General features: G+C 43.7%; 3 protein-coding genes across 3 annotated transcripts in view; 1 reads left to right on the forward strand and 2 right to left on the reverse strand.

Moving 5' to 3' along the window:
* Window positions 1-26,393, reverse strand: part of LOC141121938 (uncharacterized) — a 284,890-nt gene that overhangs the window by 253,403 nt on the left and 5,094 nt on the right. The window lies entirely within an intron of this gene.
* The window catches only part of LOC141121932 (uncharacterized), a 603,393-nt gene that overhangs the window by 157,366 nt on the left and 419,634 nt on the right, over window positions 1-26,393 (reverse strand). The window lies entirely within an intron of this gene.
* LOC141121942 (uncharacterized) lies at window positions 1,164-16,953 on the forward strand. The gene is made up of 8 exons (XM_073611706.1): window positions 1,164-1,251; window positions 5,952-6,073; window positions 6,160-6,283; window positions 6,400-6,497; window positions 6,587-6,814; window positions 6,895-7,101; window positions 7,207-7,360; window positions 14,650-16,953. Exons 3-8 carry the CDS (start codon window positions 6,199-6,201, stop codon window positions 15,891-15,893), a joined length of 2,016 nt encoding a protein of 671 aa, XP_073467807.1. The 5' UTR covers window positions 1,164-1,251; window positions 5,952-6,073; window positions 6,160-6,198; the 3' UTR covers window positions 15,894-16,953.

The following is a 26,393-nucleotide window of genomic DNA, read 5'->3' on the forward strand; positions in this document are numbered from 1 at the left end:
ACTCAATATAGTGTTCTCTGCAAGTCCACTGCTTCCACTTTACATCTACTTCAATGAACTAATTTTGTTCAAAAAAATCCACCAATCAATGAAAAGTTGATAAGGTGTAAAGTTCTCGGTGCTCCAAACTGTGCCAGCTGTAGTGTAGCCACGCCTTCTTCCACCTCTTACACACGTGATGGTGAGGGCGCCCCCTTAGTGGGTAATTTTTATTGATTTGTAGATTTTTTGAGCAAAATAAGTTCAATAAAGTGGATGCAAAGTGGAAGCAGTGGACTTGCAGAGAACACTATATTGAGCACAAAATATTGTATGATTACATGAATTTGCACAGATTTTTAGTTTATTTATTATAGCAGCAAATATTATAAGAATAAAGAAGTAGGTGTAAAGTGGAAGCAGTGGATCTGCAGGGAACATCATCTTGAGCACAAAGCACTTTATGTTGTATATGAATTTGCACATGGATCAGTTTACTTCATTTATTGATAAACATCATAAGATCAATGAAGTAGGTGTAAAGTGGAAGCAGTGGATCTGCAGAGAATATTATTTGAGCCCCTAGCACTTTATATATGAATGTCTCCACATATTTTAGTGTATTTGTGATGATTTATGTGCACACACAATAGGACAGCGCTGTGACACATAATGCTCTTCTAGTTGATAAAGGGAATACTTACCTTTGTTACAGCAGCAGTCCGGTATAAGTTATTTTTGTAGGTATTTGAGTTGTTACACATAGCGCGGGTTTTATTCTATATATATTGGTGACATCATTGCCCAAATCTGGGGATCAGGAGCCATTTCCACCCTTTACTCTCGGCTGGGGTTCTTTGTATCCATATAACAGATGTTCTACATGACTAAATCTGCAATCAATTTTACTGCAAAATCAAAGGGGCCAAAATGTCTCCCCCCCGAGCAGTAATATATTTCTATCCCCCTTGGTGGGAGTGGAGATGACCCATCTATAAGGATATACAGTACATACACACACAGCACAAGGCCGTGTTCACACTACCAGACATTTCTCAGGGCTGCAGTTCCTCTGAGCTCCACAAGGTGGTGATCTCACTTCTACCCAGACAGGAAGTCTCTATGGAAGACAGGAAGTGATGTCAGTTACAGACAGGAAGTGATGTCAGATACAGACAGGAAGTGATGTCAGTTACAGACAGGAAGTTCTGGGTGAGAGGTGAGTTGGGAGGAAGTAGAGAGGAGACATTGATGGAAGACACAGTAGAGGAGGTAATAAGATCTTATTTTCTATTTACACCCAGTAACCCCCCGTCATGTCCGTCCTCTTCCTCCATAGTCACTGTGATGTCTTTTATCTCCAGCAGATGATGATACACACATATATAGTGTGGATACAAACAGGTCTGTCTTTAATCTCAATTTTGTTCTGGGCAAACATTTTCTCCCCCCCTCCCTTCATACAATTTCGCTCTCCACCTGCTCTGAGACATACAGTAAATAGCAGCTAGATTCAAAATCAGTTTACAGAATCAGAATAGGCAGCGATCGGTTGCCAGAGGTTACAGTGTATCATTACTGCTCACTGACTGGCTGCTCGAGGTTACAGCACATAATATGGCTCACTGATTTTTTGCTAGAGGTTACAGCACATGACTTCTGCTTGTTGATTGGTTGCTAGAGATTACTGTACATCAATACTGATTGCTAGAGGTTACTGGAATACCTTACCACGGTTGCTAGAGGATTGTGTACATTACTCACTGATTGATTGCTAGAGGTTACTGCATATCTTTACCATTTAATGATTGGTTGCAAGAGGTTAGTGCATATCATTACTGCTCACTGATTGGTTGCTAAAGGTCACTGCCTGCACACTATGGACTGGGAGGTGAGGGGAACCATCAATAGACAGAAAACTCCTGGGATCAGTGGCAATGCTGGGGGTGATATGATTAGTTAGGAGGCAGTACACTGTGGCAAATTCTGAATCATGTAGAGCAAAGATGGAAATCTTTGGCAAGTATATAGTGAGGGAATCTACACTGACCACCAATGTGAGGGGGAATTTGTACTGACCACTAATGTAACAGGGTCCCATCCACACATTGGAGATGGATGTAGGAATCCTCCCCGCTGCACTATTGTATTCTGACAATGGGGGGCGCTCCTCCGCTCTCAGAATACACAGATCAGTGATGAAGCTATTGGCTGCAGCCGCTGATGGAGTGACTTTTATCCGGCAGTGACCACACATGGATGGAAATGTGACCGATCCCTGCTGAACCAGCTGAATTTCCAAGTATCTATGGTCACCATAAATGACTTCCTCCCCTCCCTCTCATCTCCTTCATTATGTAAGTCATGCTGAGATAATCTCCCATTGGCTGAGCAATATTCTCATTTGTCTCTGAGCTCCTTCTTGCTATTCCTCGTCCTGCCTGTTGTTTCCTTGGATTGATTTTCTGTGTAGTGACCTCGGCTTCATCTCTTGGATGCACTCATCTGTTGCTTGTCCTGACCTTTATCCTGATTTCTGGATCTCCTCCTCATCTCTCCTCCATATCCTCTTACACAGCTTCTCTCCACACCTGCAGTGATCCTGGGGGGTGGAAACTCAGCAAAATCCATCCCCACCATTAGGAGCTCTGGAGAAAATTGTCCTACGCATGTCACCTGCTCACATGAGAGCTTACTTCTACAGATTCCTGAGAGCTTTCTGTATGGTAAATGTCAAAGTTCACTCTTTAGTTTAGGAGAGGTAGGACACACCCAGAAACAATGATTTGGTTTGCATGGGAACCTCATATAGAGGACCCCTCAAATGTCTCCATCCAAATGTCCCTCCATCCAGAGTCTATATGTGTTATGACATCACACTGACCTCACAGCTCCTCCTCCCAATGTCCTTCCATCCAGAGTCTTTATGTCCTATGACATCAACAATACAAGTTATAAACAATAAGAAAAGAGCTTTTAAAAAATATAAAAATGAAGGAACACTAGTGTCGTTTAAATGTTACAAAGAATTTAACAGAATATGTAAAAAGGAAATCAAGGATGCAAAAATTCAAAACGAATGACAGATTGCAAAAGATAGTAGGACAAACCCCAAAAAATTCTTCAAATATATTAATAGTAAAAAGGTCAGGTCTGAGCATGTAGGCCCTTTACAAAATAATCTGGAGTGGGTGACTGGGGACAAGGAGAAGGCTAATTTATTAAATACTTTCTTCACCTCTGTGTATACAAAGGAGCATGGGGGAGCTCATGTCCATAATGGGGGTGGTATTGACACAGCTCCGAATGATCCACAATGGATCAAAAGTGATATGGCCCAGAATTATTTAGACAGAATAAAGGTGGATAAAGCACCTGGACCTGATGGCATCCACCCATGGATCCTAAAAGAATTGAGCTCTGTAGTTTCAAAGCCATTGTATCTAATTTTTAGGGACTCATTAATGATGGGAATAGTACCACTGGATTGGCGCAGGGCGAACATGGTGCCTATATTTAAAAAGGGATCAAAGTCTTTACCAAGTAACTATAGACCTGTTAGTTTAACTTCTATAGTCTGGAAGATACTGGAGCATTTAATAAGAGACCACATAGACGAGTTCTTGCTGGAAAAAACATTTTAAACAACAGACAGCATGGATTCATGAAAGACAGAAGTTGTCAGACAAACCTGATTTCTTTTTATGAAGAGGTAAGTAAAACCTTGGACAGAGAGGTGGCTGTGGACATGGTATACTTGGACAGAGGGGTGGCTGTGGACATGGTATACCTGGATTTTGCAAAAGCGTTCGACACAGTTCCCCACACGCGGCTCATGTGTAAGGTAAAGTCTACAGGCTTGGAAATATCAGTTTGTAAATGGATAGAAAACTGGCTAAAAGACAGAATTCAGAGAGTAGTGGTTAATGATTCTTACTCTGAATGGTCTAGGGTTATCAGTGGTGTACCTCAAGGTTCAGTGCTGGGGCCCTAATGCCCCGTACACACGGTCGGATTTTCCAACGGAAAATGTGTGATAGGACTTTGTTGTCAGAAATTCCGACTGTGTGTAGGCTCCATCACACATTTTCCATCGGATTTTCCGACACACAAAGTTTGAGAGCAGGCTATAAAATTTTCCGACCACAAAATCCGTTGTCGGAATTTCCGATCGTGTGTACACAAATCCGACGCACAAAGTGCCGTGCATGCTCAGAATAAATAAAGAGATGAAAGCTATTGGCTACTGCCCCGTTTATAGTCCCGACGTACGTGTTTTACGTCACCGCGTTCAGAACGATCGGATTTTCTGACAACTTTGTGTGACCGTGTGTATGCAAGACAAGTTTGAGCCAACATCCGTCGGAAAAAATTATAGGATTTTGTTGTCGGAATGTCCGATCAATGTCCGACCGTGTGTACGGGGCATTACTCTTTAATACCTTTATAAATGATATTGGGTCTGGGATCGAAAGTAACATTTCTGTCTTTGTAGATGACACCAAGCTATGCAGTGGAATAACGTCCTTACAGGATGTCTCCAATTTACAAGCCGACCTCAATGCTCTGTCTAATTGGGCGACTATGTGGCAGATGAGGTTTAATGTTGATAAATGTAAATTTCTGCACTTGGGGGCTAAGAATATGCATCATACATACTAGGGGGAGTACAACTGGGGGAATCTGTAGTGGAGAAGGATCTGGGGGTTTTGGTAGATCATAAGCTCAATAATAGCATGCAATGCCAAGCTGCGGTTTCCAAAGCGAGCAAAGTCCTTTCTTGTATTAAGAGAGGTATGGACTCCAGAGAGAGAGATATCATCTGTACAAATCATTAGTAAGACCTCATCTGGAATATGCAGTTCAGTTTTGGGCACCAGTTCTCAAAAAGGATATCGGGGAACTGGAGAAAGTGCAGAGAAGGGCAACCAAACTGATAAGAGGCATGGAGGAGCTCAGCTATGAGGAAAGATTAGAGGAACTGAATTTATTCACTCTTGAGAAGAGGAGAATAAGGGGGGATATGATCAACATGTTCAAATATATAAGGGGTCCGTATAGTGAACTTGGTGTTGAGTTATTCACTTTACGGTCAACAAGGAGGACAAGGGGGCACTCTTTACATCTAGAGGATAAGAGATTTCATCTTCAAATAAGGAAAGCTTTCTTCACAGTAAGAGCTGTGAAAATGTGGAATAGACTCCCTCCAGAGGTGGTTCTGGCCAGCTCAGTAGATTGCTTTAAGAAAGGCCTGGATACTTTCCTAAATGTACAGAATATAACTGGGTACTGACATTTATAGGTAAAGTTGATCCAGGGAAAATCCGATTGCCTCTTGGGATCAGGAAATATTTTTTCCCCTGCTGTAGCAAATTGGAGCATGCTCTGCTGGGGTTGTTTGCCTTCCTCTGGATCAACTGAGGGTATAAAATTGAGTATATTGGATTGTACGATATTTTTTATTTTATTTATTTATTGTTTTTAAGGTTGAACTGGATGGACTTGTGTCTTTTTTTTAACCTGACTAACTATGTAACTATCTATCACACTGACCTCACAACTCCTCCTCCCAATGTCCCTCCATCCAGAGTCTATATGTGCTATGACATCACACTGACCTCACAGCTCCTCCTCCCAATGTCCCTCCATCCAGAGTCTATATGTCCTATGGCATCACACTGACCTCACAGCTCCTCCTCCCAATGTCCCTCCATCTGGCTTTTTTTCTGATGCTCTTAGGATGTGGGAGGACCCTTGGTATCCTCACTAGCAAAGTGGAACTGTTGGTCCTGCATTGTATGTAATGACATCAGAATGCCTGCAACAAGCTTTTAATGTAGTGTGGGGGTCCTCTGTGGGTTAATTATACCTAAGCCGGAATTGGGGCTTTAATAAAATGGAGACCTGAATGGTGAGGTGAGGAGGATTCTGAGAAAATCATTTGATTTTACTATTTGTGTTTATATCCTTAGAGTTTTCCTCCTGTGAAGTCTGGAGATCATATGACCATCACATTGCCTCCACCTCCCTCCCTGATAGAATAGAGAAATAAAAAGAAAATTCTAGAAGTCACCAGATAGATCATGGAGGAGAGGTGAGCGGTGCTGGGAATTCTGGGACATTATCCAGTAACAGACAAGGGATGTGTCTGGATGGTGACTGTATCATTGTGTGTGTCAGGTTCCTATAAGGTGTCAGGATGTCATTGTCTATTTCTCCATGGAGGAGTGGGAGTATTTAGAAGGACACAAGGATCTCTACAAGGACGTCATGATGGACAATCAGCCGCCCCTCACATCACCGGGTAAGAGGAGACTTTATTGTAAAGGAGAGAGCAGTACGGAGGGTCCACCTAGATCCCCCATCATCTGATAAACACATAGAAACAAGGTATTCAGTCAGTGTGTGTGTTTCCTACAGATGGATCCAGTAATGGGAACCCACCAGAGAGATGTCCCCATCCTCTGTATTCCCGGGATTCCACACAGGAAGGTCACACCATCCCTCACCATCATCAGGTAGATGAGGAACAATCACTGATAGTATCATTAGGATCTGTACATTATCTGCATTGTTACCATTGATGTCATTTTAATTATATATTCAGAGTGGAAACCTGGGAGATTCAAAAGTTGAGGTTAAAGAAGAGATAAAAGAGGAGGATGATGAGAATGGGGTGATGGAGGAGTTGGAGCTTCTGAAAGAAAACAAAGATCTGTACCAGGACACCATGGTGGAGTCATCCACCTACAGAAACCCACCAGAGAGATGTCCCCATCCTCTGTATTCCCGGGATTCCACACAGGAAGGTCACACCATCCCTCACCATCATCAGGTAAATGAGGAACTATCACGGATAGTTCTGATTTATACACAGCATGCTTGTTACAATGAATGTCTTATTATATCTTTCAGAGTGTAAACCTTGGGGATAATAATATTGATGATAAAGAAGAATATAAAGAGGAGGATGAGGAGTATGGAGTGATGGAGGAGTTTTCAGAAGGACACAAGGATTTGATTGAGCCAACTAATACCAGAAACCCACCAGAGAGATGTCTACATTCTCTGTATTCCTGGGATTCCACACAGGAAGATCACACCATTTCTCACTGTTACAAGGTTGGTGGGATGGAACATCTAGAACATGGATTTGTAGAGATAGTGTTTGGATTTTTTATATGAGCTTAAATTTTATAGATATTCTCTCAAATTTTCTTGATTCAGAGTGGAGATCCAATTGATATAGAATTTGAGGTTAAAGCAGGAGAAGAAGAAGAAGAAGAAGAGAGGTATGTGAGGGATGATCAGCAGTCTATGGAGGAGGATGGAATAACGAGGACATTTATAGAAGAGGACACTCCTACAGAGATCAGCACAGGTGGGTCATTAACATTAAATACATTCCTCCACCCATACTGCTCACTGATTGGTCCACAGTAGGGCAAGGACTTGGTGATATCAGCCTGTAATACCCTGGTCACTTTCCTGAGCTGTGTTCCCCATCCTGTATTCCTCTATTTTTCTCAGACAATCTTTCTTCTCTGTGCTGTAGACAAAATTTTTGTATCTAGACTGAATTTATGGAGATTCTGAGGTCTAGCTGGCCGCAAAATGTTGATTTTCACCATAGGCGTTTCTAGACCTAGGCATCTAGGGTATGTGCATTGGGTCTTCTTTCCTATGCCTGGGTCTAGTAAAATCACCAACAGAACAATTCTCCCAGGATTACTTGCTCTGTTATTTGCTGGCTGTGCCGGGTGGAGGGATATGTCTGTATAGTCTCAGACCCAAGTCACTGAGTGCAGTTTCAGGAGATGGGAGGCAGCGGTGTGGGACCACTGCAACTTCTCTCAGGTAAACATTTAAGATTCCACTGATTGCTGAATACCAATATGAGTCCTGACCCTTACACTGTATTATTTATAGTGTACATTAGATACATAGTTACATAGTAGGTGAGGTTGAAAAAAAGACCATCAAGTCCAACCTATGTATATGTCAGTATTACATTGTATATCCCTGTATGTTGCGGTCGTTCAGGTGCTTATTTAATAGTTTTTTGAAACTATCAATGCCCCCCGCTGAGACCACCGCCTGTGGAAGGGAATTCCACATCCTTGCCGCTCTTACAGTAAAGAACCCTCTACTTAGTTTAAGGTTAAATCTCTTTTCTTCTAATTTTAATGGGTGGCCACGTGTCTTGTTAAACTCCCTTCTGCAAAAAAGTTTTCTCCCTTTTGTGGGGTCACCAGTACGGTATTTATAAATTGAAATCATATCCCCTCTCAAGCGTCTCTTCTCCGGAGAGAATAACCTTTCTTTATAACTAATATCCTCCAGACCATTTATTAGCGTTGTTGCCCTTCTTTGTACTCGCTCCATTTCCAGTACATCCTTCCTGAAGACTGGTTCCCAGAACTGGACAGCATACTCCAGGTGCGGCCGGACCAGAGTCTTGTAGAGCGGGAGAATTATCGTTTTATCTCTGGAGTTAATCCCCTTTTTAATGCATGCCAATATTCTGTTTGCTTTGTTAGCAGCAGCTTGGCATTGCATGCTATTGCTGAGCCTATCATCTACCAGGACCCCAGGTCCTTTTCCATCCTAGATTCCCCCAGAGGTTCTCCCCCCAGTGTATAGATTGCATTCATATTTTTGCCACCCAAATGCATTATTTTACATTTTTCTACATTAAACCTCATTTGCCATGTAGTTGCCCATTCCATTAATTTGTTCAGATCTTTTTGCAAGGTTTCCACATCCTGCGGAGAAGTTATTGCCCTGCTTAGCTTAGTATCGTCTGCAAATACAGAGATAGAACTGTTTATCCCATCCTCCAGGTCGTTTATAAACAAATTAAATAGGATTGGTCCCAGCACAGAACCCTGGGGACCCCCACTACCCACCCCTGACCATTCCGAGTACTCCCCATTTATCACCACCCTCTGAACTCGCCCTTGTAGCCAGTTTTCAATCCATGTACTCACCCTATGGTCCATGCCAACGGACCTTATTTCGTAAAGTAAACGTTTATGGGGAACTGTGTCAAGTGCTTTTGCAAAATCCAGATACACCATGTCTACGGGCCTTCCTTTATCTAGATGGCAACTGACCTCCTCATAGAAGGTTAATAGATTGGTTTGGCAAGAACGATTCTTCATGAATCCATGTTGATTACTGCTAATGATATCATTCTTATTACTAAAATCTTGTATATAGTCCCTTATCATCCCCTCCATGAGCTTGCATACTATTGATGTTAGGCTAACTGGTCTGTAGTTCCCAGGAATGTATTTTGGGCCCTTTCTAAATATTAGTGCTACATTGGCTTTTCTCCAATCAGCTGGTACCATTCCAGTCAGTAGACTGTAAAAATTAGGAACAATGGTCTGGCAATTACCTGACTGAGTTCACTAAGTACCCTCGAGTGCAAGCCATCTGGTGCCGGTGATTTATTAATGTTAAGTTTCCCAAGTCAAATTTTAATTCTGTTAACCATGGAGGTGCTTCCTGTGATGTGTCATGAGGACAAACACTGCAGTTTTGGTTACTGAAGCCCCCCCAATTCCCTCGTGAAGACTGAGGAGAAGAATAAATTCAATACCTTCACCATCTCCCCAGCCTTTGTAACCAGATGTCCTTCCTCATTCTTTATGGGGCCAATATGGTCTGTCCTCCCTTTTTTACTGTTTACATACTTAAAGAATTTCTTGGGATTTTTTTTGCTCTCCTCTGCTATATGTCTTTCATGTTCTATCTTAGCCGTCCTAATTGCACCCTTAGATTTCTTGTTGCATTCTTTATAAAGTCTGAATGCTGATGATGATCCCTTAACCTTGTATTTTTTGAAGGCCTTCTCCTTTGCTTTTATATGCATTTTTACATTGGAGTTAAGCCATCCAGGACTTTTGTTCGCTCTTTTAAATTTATTACCCAATAGGATACATTGGCTAATGCCCTTATTTAATATGCTCTTAAAGCAAACACATCTCTCCTCTGTATTCTTTGTTCCTAAGATTTTATGCCTTCTAACAAAGTTCGTAGTTTAGGGAAGTTGGCTCTTTTGAAATTCATTGTCTTTGTATTCCCCTTATGTTTCCTATTTGTGTGATTTATACTGAAGCCAATTGACCTGTGATCGCTGTTTCCTAAATTGCCCCGTATTTCCACATCCGTGATCAGGTCTGTATTGTTGGTAATCAGTAGATCCAGTAACACTTTATTTCTAGTTGGTGCGTCTACCATCTGAACCATGAAATTGTCCTGCAAGACATTTAGGAACTGGCGAGCTTTAGATGAATGTGTGGTTCCCTCCGCCCAGTCTATGTCTGGATAATTAAAATCCCCCATTATGATAACACTTCCCACCCTTGCTGCTAATCCAACTTGTGATAGGAGATCTGTCTCCACTTCCTCCCTCAGATTAGGGGGCAAATAGCATACTCCCTTATCTTCATCCCTTTGGAGCTCTATCCATAAGGATTCCGCCTCCTCTCTAGCTCCCTTAGTGATGTCATCTCTCACATTCACTTGTACATTATTCTTAATATGTAGGCATACCCCTCCCCCTTTTTTTACCCTCTCTATCCTTGCGATAAAGGATATACCCTTGAATGGTTGCCAGCCAATCATGAGAGCTGTTGAACCAGGTCTCAGAAATTCCCACAAAATCCAAATCCTCCTCGTACAACAGTATCTCTAGTTCACACATTTTGTCCGCCAGGCTCCTGGCATTGGTGAACATGCCACATAGTTTAGACCGGTCGGATACTGTCCTCTTATCGGGTGTTCCGAGATTGCAACTAGGACTTGCTACTATACTTACCTTGAGTTTATGTGCTTTGGTCAGCCTACCACTAATGCCCCCAATACTACCCTCTGGAATATCTGCCATGCTATCTGTACCTCTAGACCCTCCCCCCGTCGCCTAGTTTAAAAACCCCTCTAACTTTTTGGCCATCTTTACTCCCAGGTCATCTGCACCCTCCTCATTTAGGTGCAGTCCGTCCCTTCTATAGTACTGGTTATCGACTGAGATGTCGGCCCAGTCCTCCAGGAACCCAAACCCCTCCTTACTACACCAGCTCTTCAGCCACTTGTTTACTTCCCTAATCTCCCTCTGCCTTTCTGGTGAGGCTCGATGTACCGGTAGTATTCCTGAGAACACTACCTTGGAGGTCCTTTTCCTCAATTTAGCTCCCAAGTCCCTAAAATCGTTCTTTAGGAAACTCCATCTGCCTCATGTCATTATTGCCAATGTGCACCATGACAGCCGGGTCTTCCCCAGCCCCTCCCAGTAATCTTTCCACCAGATCCATGATATGCTGAACCCGAGCACCCGGTAGACAACATACAGTTCGGCGCTTCAGGTCTTTGTTACAGATTGGCCTCTCTGTCCTTCTAAGAATTGAGTCCCCTACCACCAAAATCTGTCTTTCCTTTCCCTTCGCTTCCCCTCCACTCTCACTGGAGGATTTCTTCCCCCGGCAGCTAGGAGAGTCCCTCAACTGGTCCCTGACTGGTTTCACCAATGTCACTCAATGGAGCATACTTATTGGGATGCTCCAGCCTGGATCGGCCTCCCTGACACTTCCCCCTCTACCCTTCCTGACTGTCACCCATCTACTCTTTCCTAGTGCCTGCACCTCTTTGTCTCCAACCGCACTGTGCTAGCCCCTGCCGTGTACGTTCCTGGCTCTCCTTTAGTATGGAGGGACTTCTCAGTGCTGACAGTTGCTTCCCCAGATTCAGAACCTGGGCTTCCAGGGAAACAATGTGCTTACATTTTGCACAGCAGTATTCACCCTCGATGGGATGATCAAGGAACGCACACATGCCGCAAAATGTACACCGAGTCGCATCTCCACACCCGCCGGGCATCATACCCACTAATTTAATGAGGATTGGGGATTATACCCTGTCCAAATTACCTAACAACTAGCTTCCTGACACTAATACTCAACAAGACAATACACTAATACTCAACAAGACAATACACACGTTCTCAACAAGTCAATACACAGGTTCTCGCTGACCAACATGCACTTGCTGACCAACGTGCACACACACTATTCAGACAACACTCAGGTACTCACAATACACAGGTACTACCTGACACTAATACTCAATACGGCCCACGTGCACACGCAGCACTCAAGTACTTACAATACACAGGTACACACTCACCCTACACAGGTACTATGACCCCTGTTACAACCTCTTGTTTTCAACTCTGGTTTTTGAACTCACCACTTAGTCCAGTTCCACTAAGTCAGTTTTTTTTAACTTACCACTTAGTCCAGTTCCACTTGGTCTAAGTTCCAGCAAACTCAAAGCTGAGCAGGCTCACAATGAGTTCTACAGAATGTTATATAGGCCTCAAGCACCTGTGACCAATTAACCACTCCCCTTAATTAGTAGGCTGAAGGAAGCAAAGAAAGAAGAAAAAAGCTGTTTAAAAAGTGACAGAAAAAGGTGTTAAAAAGCTACAAGGAAAAGCCCTAAAAAGAACCTAAAAATGCAACCCAGCAATCACCAGCAGTCATAAAGCAAAACTTGTTCACACTCTCCACTTAAGGTCCCCACTGTTTAGCTTCCAACCAGCAGTCTGGCCCCTGCACTATATACTCTGTGTTGTACATTACATACTCCTGACCCCTGCACTATATACTCGACTTCTGCTCTCTTCCCTCTACCCACTGCTATATATAAACATAATATGTATTCTCTTTTGTTACACCCATTTTTACCAGCTGGACATTTTATATCTGATGATTTGATTGGAGCACAGAGTTTTACATGTTGATAATAATGTGATAACATCCTCAAACTTTGGAAACTTAAACAGAAAATGATAATGAAGGAGGAGTCAATAACCCAATGATGGTGGTCTTCAGGATCAGTCCAGTCCTCATCTTGGTTGTTCTCCCCCCATCCTCACTCTCTGACCTCTGGTGGGGCTCAGCCCTGCTGTTATTCATGACTAAATCATGTACTAAATAAGGAAGTGCAGGACTTCTTGTGTTGGGAAGATGGCAATGAGTGATAGAAGGGGTGGGACCCTCATCCTATAATCCCCTCATCACTGTCACTCCTATAAAAGACAGTTCTTGTTGTTTCCTCACTCTGACTAAAGTCCATCCCTTCATCCTCACTCTCTGACCTCTGGTGGGAACTAAATCATGGACTAAACCTAAACTCAAACCTATCGGCCGAAAATGTTGTTTTCGGTATCGGTCCGAAAGAAGAAAGTTGACGATAATGGACCTGAAAAGGGGACGGGGTGCCGTCCATTGCAGGGGTGTCATCTTGGTGGCTCAGAGTCCTCCCCTCCCTCTCATAGAGCAGCGATCTCCGTGTGTCATAGAGCTGAATCCGGGCTGCTGCAGTAACAATGTCGCGCCTCCTGTGATAGACGGCACACTGATCCAATACCGGGACATTGAATCAGTGTGATGTGGTCGCGGGAGGCGGGACATTGTTACTGCGGCCCAGGCAATTCAAATCCAGCTCTGTGACACAGTGGGAGATCGCTGCTCTCATCCGGGCACAGACACTGAAGAGTTTGCATCCCACAGGCACAGGTGAGTCTGCATCCCACAAGCAAGGCTGCATCCCACAGGCACAGGTGAGTCTGCATCCCACAGGCACAGGTGAGTCTGCATCCCACAGGCACAGGTGAGTCTGCATCCCACAGGCACAGGCGAGTCTGCATCCCACAGGCACAGGCGAGTCTGCATCCCACAGGCGAGTCTGCATCCCACAGGCACAGGCGAGTCTGCATCCCACAGGCACAGGCGAGTCTGCATCCCACAGGCACAGGCGAGTCTGCATCCCACAGGCACAGGCGAGTCTGCATCCCACAGGCACAGGCGAGTCTGCATCCCACTGGCACAGGTGAGTCTGCATTCCACGAGCACAGGTGAGTCTGCATCCCACGGGCACAGGTGAGTCTGCATCCCACGGGCACAGGTGAGTCTGCATCCCACGGGCACAGGTGAGTCTGCATTCCATGGGCACAGGCGAGGCTGCATCCCACGGGCACAGACGAGGCTGCATCCACAGGCACTGGTGAGACTGCATTTGATGGACACTGGTGAGGCTGCATTGATCTCTTGTGGTTAGAGACTGAGGACATGATGCAAGAGATGGTTAGAGACTGTAGACTGCATTTTTCTTGAGCTTTTGTTGCACTAAAGGTGCCAATAATGGCCAACAATAAATTTATATTAATTTAAATTGATGATATTAATTAAAAAGTTGAATATAATACAATTATATATAAAAATATAAATATTTTTTAAAAACTGTAAGTCGGTTTTGGCACCAAAATTTCCATTCTGTGCACCCCTAATAAATAAGGAAGTTCAGGACTTCTTGTGTTGGGAAGATGGCAATGAGTGATAGAGGGGGTGGGGACACTCGTCCTATAATCCCCTCATCACTGTCACTACTATAAAAGACAGTTCTCGTTGTTTCCTCACTCTCTGACTAAGGTCCATGAATAAAGAAATGAACTGGTAGGAGATCAGAGGTCCCATTTACTAGTTACCTTGAGGGGGGAATTGTAAGATCCTCAGAGACAAAGCTGCCTGATGTGGGCGGAGTCCTGGTTTAGGGGAACCAATCTGCTCATGTCTAGTAATAATCTTTTTATTTCTATTTTAGTAGATGGACGGGAGATGAGGAAAACCTCAGAGGATTGTCTCACTTTGTCTTCAGACTGTAAAGTAGAAGATGAGGACATCACACAGTATAGTCCAGGAGAAAACCCGACTACCTCAAATGTCCATCCGGCACCACACAGTGTAGATGGACCATCGTATTCCTCTTATCCTGAGGAACCTCAGACTGTGAGGGACGGTGCCGTCCTTCCAACAGAGAAGAGGTTTTCCTGTACTGAGTGCGGGAAGTGTTTCCCTTCTAAATCAAAATTTAATGTGCATAAAAGATCTCATACAGGGGAAAAGCCATATTCTTGTCCTGAGTGCGGAAAATGCTTTTCAGATAAGTCCAATCTTTATAATCATCACAGATTGCACACGGGAGAGAAGCCATATTTCTGTTCTGAGTGTGGGAAATGTTTTGCACAAAAATCAGTTCTTGTCAAACATCAGAAGTCTCACACTGGGGAAAAGCCGTACTCATGTCCTGAGTGTGGGAAAAGTTTTTCGGAGAAATCCAGTCTTTACAAACATCAGAGATCTCACACAGGGGAGAAGCCATATTCCTGTCCTGAGTGTGGGAAATGTTTTTCACAGAAGTCTGGTCTTTACAAGCATCAGAGTTCTCACACGGGGGAGAAGCCGTTTTCCTGTTCTGAGTGTCGGAAATGTTTCTTACAAAAATCAGAATTTGTTGTACATCAGAGATCTCACACAGGAGAAAAGCCATTTTCCTGTTCTGCGTGTGGGAAATGCTTTTCAGTGAAGTCCCATCTTTACAGACATCAGAGATCTCACACGGGGGAGAAGCTGTATTCCTGTCCTGAGTGCGGGAAATGTTTTTCAGACAAGTCCTATCTTTACACACATCAGAGATCTCACACGGGGGAGAAGCCGTATTCCTGTCCTGAGTGCGGGAAATGTTTTGCAGACAAGTCCTATCTTTACACACATCAGAGATCTCACACGGAAGAGAAGCCGTATTCCTGCCCTGAGTGCGGGAAATGTTTTTCACAGAAGTCCAGTCTTTCGACCCATCAGAGATCTCACACGGGGGAGAAGCCATATCCCTGTCCTGAGTGCGGAAAATGTTTTGCAGACAAGTCCTATCTTTACACACATCAGAGATCTCACACGGAAGAGAAGCCGTATTCCTGTCCTGAGTGCGGGAAATGTTTTTCACAGAAGTCTTATCTTTACAGACATCAGAGATCTCACACAGGGGAAGAAGCCACTTTCCTGTCCTGAGTGAGGGAATTTTTCCTTACTGAAGTCCTGTCTTCCTGTCTTCCAGGGATCCCACACAACCCTCGAGGTGTATTAGTGCCTTGAGTGTGGGAAATGTCTTCTATATGATTTTTCAGCACATCACAGCTCTCATGTGGGGAAGAAGCACTCTCTTTTATACAACTCTGTTACAATGAAAATGTTTTGATATTCCTTAACTTACAGAAATACCTTTTTTATTGGTGAGATTTGCTCAAATGGAAAAAGTCCTTCAAGTTTTTGAGCAAAAATTCAAAATAAATTTAATAATGAAATAGCGTAAGATTACAAGAAAAATAATATAATACAGAATATAAAACAAAGTCAAAAAGTGTAGTTATGTTATTGAAATAAAAATTGTGTGTGTATAAATGAAGAAGAGAGAATCAAATGAAGGAATATATAATCTCTCTGCCATTTTCTTTATTGAAACTTTTTTATTTACATACAGATAATTAACAAAAAAAAAAATCCCCCTTCCATCCATTCCCCACCCACTTCCCCAGAGGAGGAAATTCTAATTATCTGATTTACTCGTACTTCCCTACTTCCTTTCACCAACCATAGCTGCATCTGCAAACTAGGGCTGCAACTAACGATTATTTTCATAATCAATTAGTTGGCCGATTTATTGTTTCGATTAATCGATTAATGGGATAAAATCATAAAAAAACATTAAAATGCCATTTTTTCGTTTATTTCAAATAATTATGAAAAAAAAAACAGAGTGTTACACTCAAATTGCATCATAACATAACTACTAATGTAAATTTCTCATTCATTACTGACAATGCAGTGAGGGGGCTGGCCCTGAATGGGAGAGGGGACCGTACTGGAGGGTGGGAGGGAGTTGGCTAGCTTGCAGATGAGGCATTAGAGGGAGTAGGTTGGGAGGGATAGAGTTTGGAATAGAGGCATGTAGGACAGGAACTGGTCCAGAGGGGGTTGCGATAGAAAGGGAGTCTGTTTGGACAGGGGACCAGACCCAAAATGGGGAGAGCGGGCTGGAGGAATTGGACCAGAGTGTGGGAGGGAGAGGTCTGTGTCTGTGTATGCCTCAAACTGACACCAATGATGGGGCACTACCCCCCCTCGCCCAGGAACAGCAATGATGGGGCACTATTCCCCCTGGGAAAACCAATGATGGGGGACTATTCCCCCCTAGGAACACCAATGATGGGGCACTATTCCCCCCTAGGAACACCAATGATGGGGCACTATTCCCCCCCTGGGAAAACCAATGATGGGGGACTATTCCCCCCCAGGAACACCAATGATGGGGCACTATTCCCCCTAGGAACACCAATGATGGGGCACTATTCCCCCCCTAGGAACACCAATGATGGGGCACTATTCCCCTCCAGGAACACAAATGATGGGGCACTATTCCCCCCAGGAACACCAATGATGGGACACTATTCCCCCCAGGAAAGCCAATGATGGGGCCCATTATTCCTCCCAGGAACACCAATGATGGGGCACACTATTCCTCCCAGGAACACCAATGATGGGGCACTATCCCCCCCAGGAACGCCAATGATGGGGCACTATTCCTCCCACTGACATCAGTGATGGGGCACTATTCCTCCCAGGAACACCAATGATGGGGCACTATTCCCCCTGGTACACCAATGATGGGGCACTATCCCCCCCAGAAACACTTATGATGGGGCACTTGTCCTCACAGAAATACCTAAATTAATGTTTTGCCAAATTCACTCCCATAGTACAGTACACTGAGTAATAGCCTCTACCTTATATCGCAGGTGCAGCTCGGCGCTCACGGCTGCTTCTCTCCTCTCTCTCTATTCCCTCGAGGCAGCAGCAGGCAGGGCTGAGAATATCCCGCTGACGTCAGCCAGGAGGAGAGAGGCGGAGGACGTGACTGGTCACATGAGCGCCGCTGTATTCTCATGAGAATGCAGCAGCGCAGCTGGCTTGTACCCAGGATTATAACACTGGGACGGAGGCGGGATTGGCAGGGAGGAAGGTGCGTGGCGTTAAACCAACTAATCAAAAATGAAAATCGTTGACAGCGATTTTCATTATCGATTATCATCGATTAATCGTTTCAGCCCTACTGCAAACCATATGGATTTATTTACTCAGAATCCATGTATAAAACTTAGTTTTCCCATTCATTCATACTTCTCTCATTCTACATTAACCCCTACCTCCCCCCCATGTACTCATACATTCACACTATTAGTTTTCCTTTTTTTACTGCATCACACCTTATCCAGTAATCCATTTATTATTACCCTTTAATTGTTACTTAAATACACCTTTTCCCTATATTTAAAATCCACTTCCACTTTCACCTTACTTTCCCTCACTTACTTTCCACACTCCAGGCCCCCAGCAGTGCAAACCGGCCCTGAATTCTCTTCAATGGAACTCTCCAGTGAAATCTCCACTCACCAAATACCAGCCGGATTGTCTATATTACCTCCTGTATGTACAAAACTACCCCAAACCCCTCCCCCTCCTCACCATCCAATAGAAATTGGAGGAATTGTTTCTTCTTCCTGAAATGCAGACCTACAGAGGAATAGAAAAGATCTAACAAACACCACAAAGTCTTTTTATAGAGATTTATTACATCCAATCCGAAACTATTTTACACATATTTGTTCCATGGAAAATGAAGAGATTTTTATATCAATAATCCATCAAATCTCCGTTTTCATTGGACTTTATTCCCATCAATAATCAATCAGGAATCCATGCCACCAATCATCAGATCAATAGGAATGTTTCCAATATCCAGTAGTCACGGTTTGATCCTCCAACATAACCAGTGCACTGGATGATAAATCTATCACATGAAATGGATCTTATTGATTGGTTGATGTCATTTATTGATCTATTGATTCCTTTATATGATAGAATAGATTGATTTCGATATGTATTGATCATCCTCTCCATATATCTCTTCACCTTGTCTAACATAATACAAGCTCTAAATGTTATAAACCTCCGTCATGTCCATGAATTGTTTCTGACTTGGGAGTTTATAATATGATATACAGGAATATTACTTCATTCCCTATTTTTATATTGTCTTCTTACACATGTCCTGATGAAGTGACACGTTGGAGCCCTGAAACGCATTGATGATGTATTTTAGAGTTTCTTCTCCAATAACCACCGACCTTTTGAAAAACACATTTCTGAGTTTAATCCTTTACTATGGGGGCATCTGCTGACCTCATCCACATCAGGCAGCTTTGTCTCTGAGGATCTTACAAATTCCACCCCCAAGGTAACTAGTAAATGGGTCCTCTGATCTCCTACCAGTTCATTTCTTTATTCATTGGGGGGGATTATAGGATGAGTGTCCCCGCCCCCTCTATCACTCATTGCCATCTTCCCAACACAAGAAGTCCTGCACTTCCTTATTTAGTCCATGATTTAGTCATGAATAACAGCGGGGCTGAGCCCCCCAGAGGTCAGAGAGTGAGGGTGGGGGGAGAACAAACAAGATGAAGACTGAACTGATTATGAAAACCACCATCATTTTTTATTTGATTTTTTTTAGCAATACATGTTTAGTGCATTTTACAAGACATACAGGTGAATCTGCTGTGAGTGAAACCCTTTTGGAAGGTTGCTCTCTGAATATTTAACAATAGAATAGGAACAAGACTAACAAATCTTGTACAACATTTGGAACACTAGCAATCTGATCGTCATGCAGTTCTTGTCACAAAAAACATGTCTACAACATAATATAGGTAAAGGTAGAGCAAATAGATACTCACAAGGGTAATGTAATTTATTGGCTAAGATGGACCAGGGTTCCCACAAGAAGTCGAAGGCTGATGCCTGACCAAGCCACAATGCAAGAGCATGTTTCATAAGAATAATGGAGCTTGACAAATATAACTACCTCAGAGGGATTGGGGACTTCCTGGGCTTTCCAGTGTTTGGCTATCATGAACGATCAGGATATGCGTGACAACTTCATGAGAAGAATAGGGTACGTTGTCAATTCCAAGGCCCAGGACAACCAAAACCAGGTTGGGGGAGGTCACCATACCCATCACATCTGAAATTTTTGTGAAGATTTTGTTCCAGAAGCTTGCAACGTTCTTGTAGGACCAAAAGATATGGAGAAGATTGCAGATTTGGCCACATCCTCGCCAACAAAATGGGAATTTGGAGGGATAGATCTAAGCTAGGTGATAGGAAGTGAGATACCAACGTAGTGAGATCTTTTGTATCAACTCCCAATGCTGGACTGAATGCGAGGCTTTGAAGACTGACCTGAAGGCATTGCTCCATTGGGAAGTGGTGAATGAATATTTTAAATCTTCCTACCATAGAAGGAAATGTTTGATCCAAGAAGGAATGTTAGCTTTTCCTGCAGTATGTTATATATTAGGGAGATGCCTTTGTTCCTGGCAGGTGTTGACAAGTAGAACTGCAATAATTGTTTGGGGAGATGCACCTCAGGAGGAGGGGAAGTCACCAGGAGGTGATGTATTCTGAGATACATGAAGTGGTCTGCGTCTAACAGCCCATACAACTCCTTCAGGGTTGTCACATTAAGAAGTGAACCGTCCCTCATTGAACCATCATGTAGGACTGTAATTTCTTTCGATATCCAAGACTGGAGGCTTATGTGCCATATAAGTGTAGAAATCATTAAGATAGGGATGTGGACTGGAGTGTCAAAGTGCTGTAACCGGGATTGGCTGTTCAGTTCCCACCAAGCTAGCAGAGATGCTCTTAATGGGGGAGAAAAGTCTTTTAGTCTGAAGGGTTGCCAAAGATCTGCAATTAAAAGGGTACAAAGGTCTGGGGCAGGGGATAGGGAACGCTCAATTATTGCCCAGGTTAAGGGGTCCGGAGGTGAAAACCAGTGCTTGAGTTGATCCAAGCAGTTTCCCAAGTAATAGTCCCTGATGTCTATTAGTCCCATCCCCCCACTCTATGTTTAACAAGAAGAGCGTGTGGACATCTCGTCCTTTTGCCCTGCCATAAAAATCATTTGAGTGAAAAATGTAAGGCTTAGTGGTGTTTCGAAGGCAGGGTATTGGCTGGTGTTCTCAAAGGAAGAGGATTTGGGAGACAATGAGCATTTTGAAGGATGCTAGGCGGCCTGACCAGAACAGCTCATATTTGGCTAAGCGAGTGAGGTCCTGGGCGATTTTTTTGGACAGAGTCTCCATGTTAATTTTAGCAAGCTGAGTCGTGTTAGGGGTAAGGGTGATGCCCAAGTATGGGACTTCCAAGTGATGCCCAAGTATGGGACTTCCTGAGAGTTCCAAGTGTATGGGAGCGAGGCTTGTAGTGCCTTCTTAGTTAATTCCGGTGTACCCAAATCTAAAATTAATGACTTGGAAAAATTAACCTTGTAGTAAGATATGTCACTAATTCGAAACAGGAGTTGATGTGCCTGAGGTAGCAACGTGGAGGGACTTGTGAGAAGTAGGATGACATTTCCATGAAGAGATTAATAGTATGAACAGAGTGACCAATCCTGAAGCATATGGCCTCGGCTAATGGATTGAATATGGAAGGGGATAAGGGGCATCCTTGACGGGTGACATTGGTGATCTCAAAGGCTCTAGATAAGAGGTTAGAAGTGTATACCTGAGCAGATGGGCATGAGTATAGGGCCAGGATAAAATAGGCCCCTGGAATCCAAACTTAGACAATACATCAAGCATTTAACCCCAATAGGCCCGATCAAACGTCTTCTCTGCATCTAAAGACAGGAGCAGAGAAGGCGTTCGGTGAGCTTCAGCATGGTGGAGAAGGTTTCTTATTTGCCTAGTAACATTGGAAGCCTATATTGAAAATGTTGGATGGTTTCTAGGGACAGATAAACAATTCACATCCCTTGGTAAAGTATAAAAAGAAAATATGAGGGAGAAGATCTCTCAGAAGATAATGGAATTTTAGTGATAATTGTTTTGACTGTCAGGCTGAGGCAAGCACAATCACAATTAGTGTTAAAATATTTAAAGATTTATTACAAACAGGTATCATAAAACTGACAGTATAATAATTTCATAGGTCAGATATAAATATGACCAAAAAAGATACTTAATGCACACGATATAACAAAATGCTTGAATGCTTACTGAGAGGCCCACGCGTTTCACAAACTGTTTCTTCGGAGCGACTCAGCATGCATCTATTACATTATATAAATTGCAAAAAGTACCATTAATATCCAATACAAAATAGCAATTTAACCCCTTCCCGCCGAGCGTACACAGATGTGCGTACTCGGCTTTCGGGGGTTATACCGGGATGATGCCCGCAGCTGCAAGCATCATCCTGGTACTGTTTTTTAGAGCCGGCGATCGGCTTTCCAGTTATAACAACCAATGCGGCTAAAAGCTGTTATAACGCAGGAGCGGGAGGGGATGCCCCCCCTCCTGCCCCTCTTACCGGGCCTCCCGATCCAACGGATAATTGACGGTGAAGTCAGATACACCGAACAGGTCTGTTGGACATCGGACCGTGTGATGAAAGGAACGCGTCGGATCAAAAAATGATCTACAGAGGAAGGATATTATATACTAATTAAATGGAGAGTGAATGCAACCATATGTGTCACTTGAATGGTACAAGTAAGATATGATCCATTGTAAAGCCATTAGCAATAGTTATACGTGTAGAGCAAAGCGACTATAATATAGATACTTGGAGGAAAAAATGGAGTGGCCACATAGTAAGTGATGGTCAAGTGGAGATAGTGGTATGGTCGGACCATGTGATCTCTGATATGGAGGAGGAGGCCTGTTGCAGTAGCCATATATCTACTAAAAACAGGTTGATATGAGTATATGTGGAATGCCTGGGGAGAAAAATATATAGTTCCTTTCAGCAACAGTGTCACGGTCCCTACCGTGCCATGCAAACGGCCAGGCGTGGTCAAGTCCCAAGGAGGTACTGAACCCATGACTTTTTGTTTACTGCTCCAGTTGTATTGCCTCTGAGCCACACCTCAGTTCACTGTTCAGCCTGGTTTCCAGCTATACTCTGGATCTTGCTTTGCAATTAGTACCTGTCACTCCTGGTTCAGCTGAGGCAGTTTAACTTATCAGCTGGGTATAAAACACTGCCTCACTCTGAGGGCTTGGTCAGTTCATTGTCTCTTGTATTGCCAAAGGTGCCTGTTTTCAAGTTGAAGTGTTCCAAGACTGACCCCGGCTTCTGACCCTGGCTCTGTTCATCGTTTACTCTGACTTCTGGAATCCCTGACTATAGCTTCACCTTTGGTAAATTCCTGTCAAGCCCCCGTGCACAGATTCACAGCCCAGGTAGCTTTTTACTTTGTTACCGTGGGCTGTGTGTATTTGCAAGGATGAGCAATGCATACATCTCTGCACTATGGACTTCAACCAAGGTAAGCCCTTACAAACATGTAGACATCAAAGAGGTCCTCAGAGTGAAGTAGAAAAAGTAGGTACCAATCTTTTAGGAGGCTTGGAGGAGTCTATTTCTGGGTCCACTGCTAAGTTAAAGTCCCTGCACAAAAACTGCCGGCCGTATTTAATTTTGGATATTTTGTGAAGCAACTTACGGAGGAAATTAAGTTGGGGGGTTTTCGGGATATACACATTGTCCTGGGTTCATGGATGGGCATTTATGTCACAGGTCAGAACGATGTATCTGCCTTGGGGGTCTAACACAGAGTCTTTGAGACAAAAGACTAGAGAGTTATTAATTTCCGTGAGCACCCCTCATTTCTTACAAGGGGCCAAGGTAATGGAAATATGTGGAAAATCCTTGTGGCTACATCTTGGAAGGGCATGAAAGTGGGTCTCCTGTACACAGAGGATATCAGCCTGGAGGGTAGAGGCTTCCTTCCACATCAAGGCCCATTTTTCTGGGTGGTTCCAGCCTCTTTTATTCAGAGAGACTATTTTAGACCCCATGTAAGGAAGGCAGGTAAGTGGTTGGAGGTAATTGCAGCTCTAGGCTCAGTGGTAGGTATTTCTTGCCACAGGAGGGAAGGACATGACCACTGTGAGGGCTTGGAAGTGGGAACTTGGCACCAAGAAGAAGCAGTAATAGACACTTGAGTGCAGAGTGCATCGTTAAGTGCCGTGGAATTAGAGCTAACATAGACAAAAGATAAACCGAGATGGCCAATGGTCTCAAGAGAGCAGGTGAAACCAACTGTAAGAACTATACAAAGCAGTAATATAAAAAGAGGTTACAGGAAGAACCGTGTGCAGGTAAACTGCTAAACTGTAAGGGGGGATAGAGAGAAAGAGAAAACTGGGGAATTATATACAGTAGTTGCAGTAGGGGCAATTAGGACTCACTTTGCCGGTTAGGAGATCTCCTGTAGGAGACCACTTGCCAGTCCGATGTGACTGTATTAGGTCTTGTGGGGGCCAGGAAGGAGTGAGCGCTCTTCTGGGATAATGTCCCATCTCCTGAGCAGTTGAAGCCTGTATTCCAACGGCGTGATGGTTGAAGTTTCTCCACTGCGCAGGACCACCAAGGTTCATGAGTAGCACCAGTGGTGGGTGATGTTGTGGTTCTTAGAACTGGCCTGCAGGGATGCTGTAAGTGACGGGAGCATATCTTTTAATGTGATGTCAGGCTGACCTGAGGTGGGGAAAGAGGCTATGGGATCTGGGCAGTCAGGGGGAGGGTAAGAATCAGCCTGCATTGTGCCTACCTTCATGTCATTGCGCAAAGCATGGTCTTCTTCTGCCTCTATGCAGGACCGAGACTTGGCTGGGCTGCGGGTGGAGGGAGTTGAAGCTCCAGAGCCTGAGGATGGGTTTATATCTTGTTGCCCGGCCACTCAGCACCATGATGCCTGTTCCTGGAGGGCCCTGTGCTCGATCCAGCCTGTTGTGGAAAGCAGCCACCGCCGCCATCTTGCCAAAACCTCACAGGTAAAGGGGGAAATAATGCCTCAGCATTGGGCCTTCTTTTGTTTCCCAGGTGTGCCACTGGGTCCCAGGTGCGATCCAAAGCTGTCTGGCGGGTGTAGACGTGGCATTGAGTCTTTCAAATTTGTGATTTTCCCAGCTGTGGAGCGGAGCCATCTCACACAGCGGCCATACACTACCACGGTCACCACCCCCCCATCATTGGGTTTTGGACTCCTCTCTCATTATCACTTTCTGTTTAAGGTTCCAAAGTTTGAGGATGTTATCACATTATTATCAACATGTAAGAGTCTGTGCTCCAATCAAATCATCAGATATACAATGTCCAGCTGGTAGAAAATGGGTGCAAAAGAAGTAAGGCCAATGTAATTGTGGTAGTATGGTACCCCACCAGGATGATGTTGATGCAGGATTCTTAACCAGGCAGGTTGAGGGGCTTCAGGGAGTGTGCTTAATTGGGAGGAAACTGCCTTTTCAGTTTCCTCATTGTTTAGAAAAGTACACATTGGGACCTGGAGACTGGAGATTTCCTAACGATCCTGGTGGAATGAAGTCTCCAATCCTGGGTCCAGATTTTCAGGTCTGCCAACACACTAATTGGTCAGGTGTGTGATGGTCTTTTTGTAGACATGTGACCATGGCTCTGGGCTCCACCCTCCCGAGGAGTCCAGGTGTGCAAGGAAGAAGCCATAGAGTGCATGTGTGCACTGGGAATAGCAGAGACCCCCAGCATGAGGGTCAGAAAAGTGAGGGGCTGCTATCTATGAAAAGAGTGACAAGAAAATGGTCTGTGGAAGACAGCCAAGGAACTAAAGTGAAAAGTCACAGCTGCAATGTTGCATGTGTAAGCCAGGAGGCTGAATCTACCATTATTTGGTGTTGATGGTGAACCCCCCTTTGATTTTTTTTTCTGGAACTTTGTTTGAACTCTCTTTAACCACTTCAGCCCCAGAAGGATTTACCCCCTTCCTGACCAGAGCACTTTTTGCGACTGTGTCGCTTCAACTGACAATTGCGCGGTCGTGCAACGTTATACCCAAACAAAATTGACGTCCTTTTTTCCCCACAAATAGAGCTTTCTTTTGGTGGTATTTGATCGCCTCTGCGGTTTTTATTTTTTGCGCTATAAACAAAAAAAGAGCAACAGTTTTGAAAAAAACGCAAAATTTTTTACTTTTTGCTATAATAAATATCCCCCCAAAATACATAAAACTATTTTTTCCTCAGTTTAGGCCAATATGTATTCTTCTACATATTTTTGGTAAAAAAAAAAAAAAAAATCGCAATAAGCTTATATTGATTGGTTTGTGCAAAATGTATAGCGTCTACAAAATAGGGGATAGTTTTATGGCATTTTTATTTAGAATTTTTTTTTTTTTTTTTTTTGTTATTGGTGATGGCGGCGATCTGTGATTTATTTATTTATTTTTATTTTTTCCGTGACTGCGACATTATGGCGGACAGATGGGACACTTTTGACACATTTTTGAGACCACTGACAATTATACAGTGATCAGTGCTATAAAAGTGCACTGATTACTGTGTAAATGACACTGGCAGGGAAGGGGTTAACCACTAGGGGGCGGTGAAGGGGTTAAGTGTGTCC

Source organism: Aquarana catesbeiana, unplaced genomic scaffold (genome assembly GCF_042186555.1).
Source record: "Aquarana catesbeiana isolate 2022-GZ unplaced genomic scaffold, ASM4218655v1 unanchor235, whole genome shotgun sequence".
NCBI classification, from domain to species: domain Eukaryota; kingdom Metazoa; phylum Chordata; class Amphibia; order Anura; family Ranidae; genus Aquarana; species Aquarana catesbeiana.

What these genes read in the sequence shown, in the direction of transcription:
- LOC141121942 (XM_073611706.1), top strand. Translation starts at nt 6,199, where the DNA reads ATGGAGGAGTGGGAGTATTTAGAAGGACACAAGGATCTCTACAAGGAC. An exon ending in CCATCCCTCACCATCATCAG is followed by an intron (nt 6,498 to 6,586) that starts GTAGATGAGGAA and finishes TTATATATTCAG; the next exon opens with AGTGGAAACCTGGGAGATTC. An exon ending in CCATCCCTCACCATCATCAG is followed by an intron (nt 6,815 to 6,894) that starts GTAAATGAGGAA and finishes TATATCTTTCAG; the next exon opens with AGTGTAAACCTTGGGGATAA.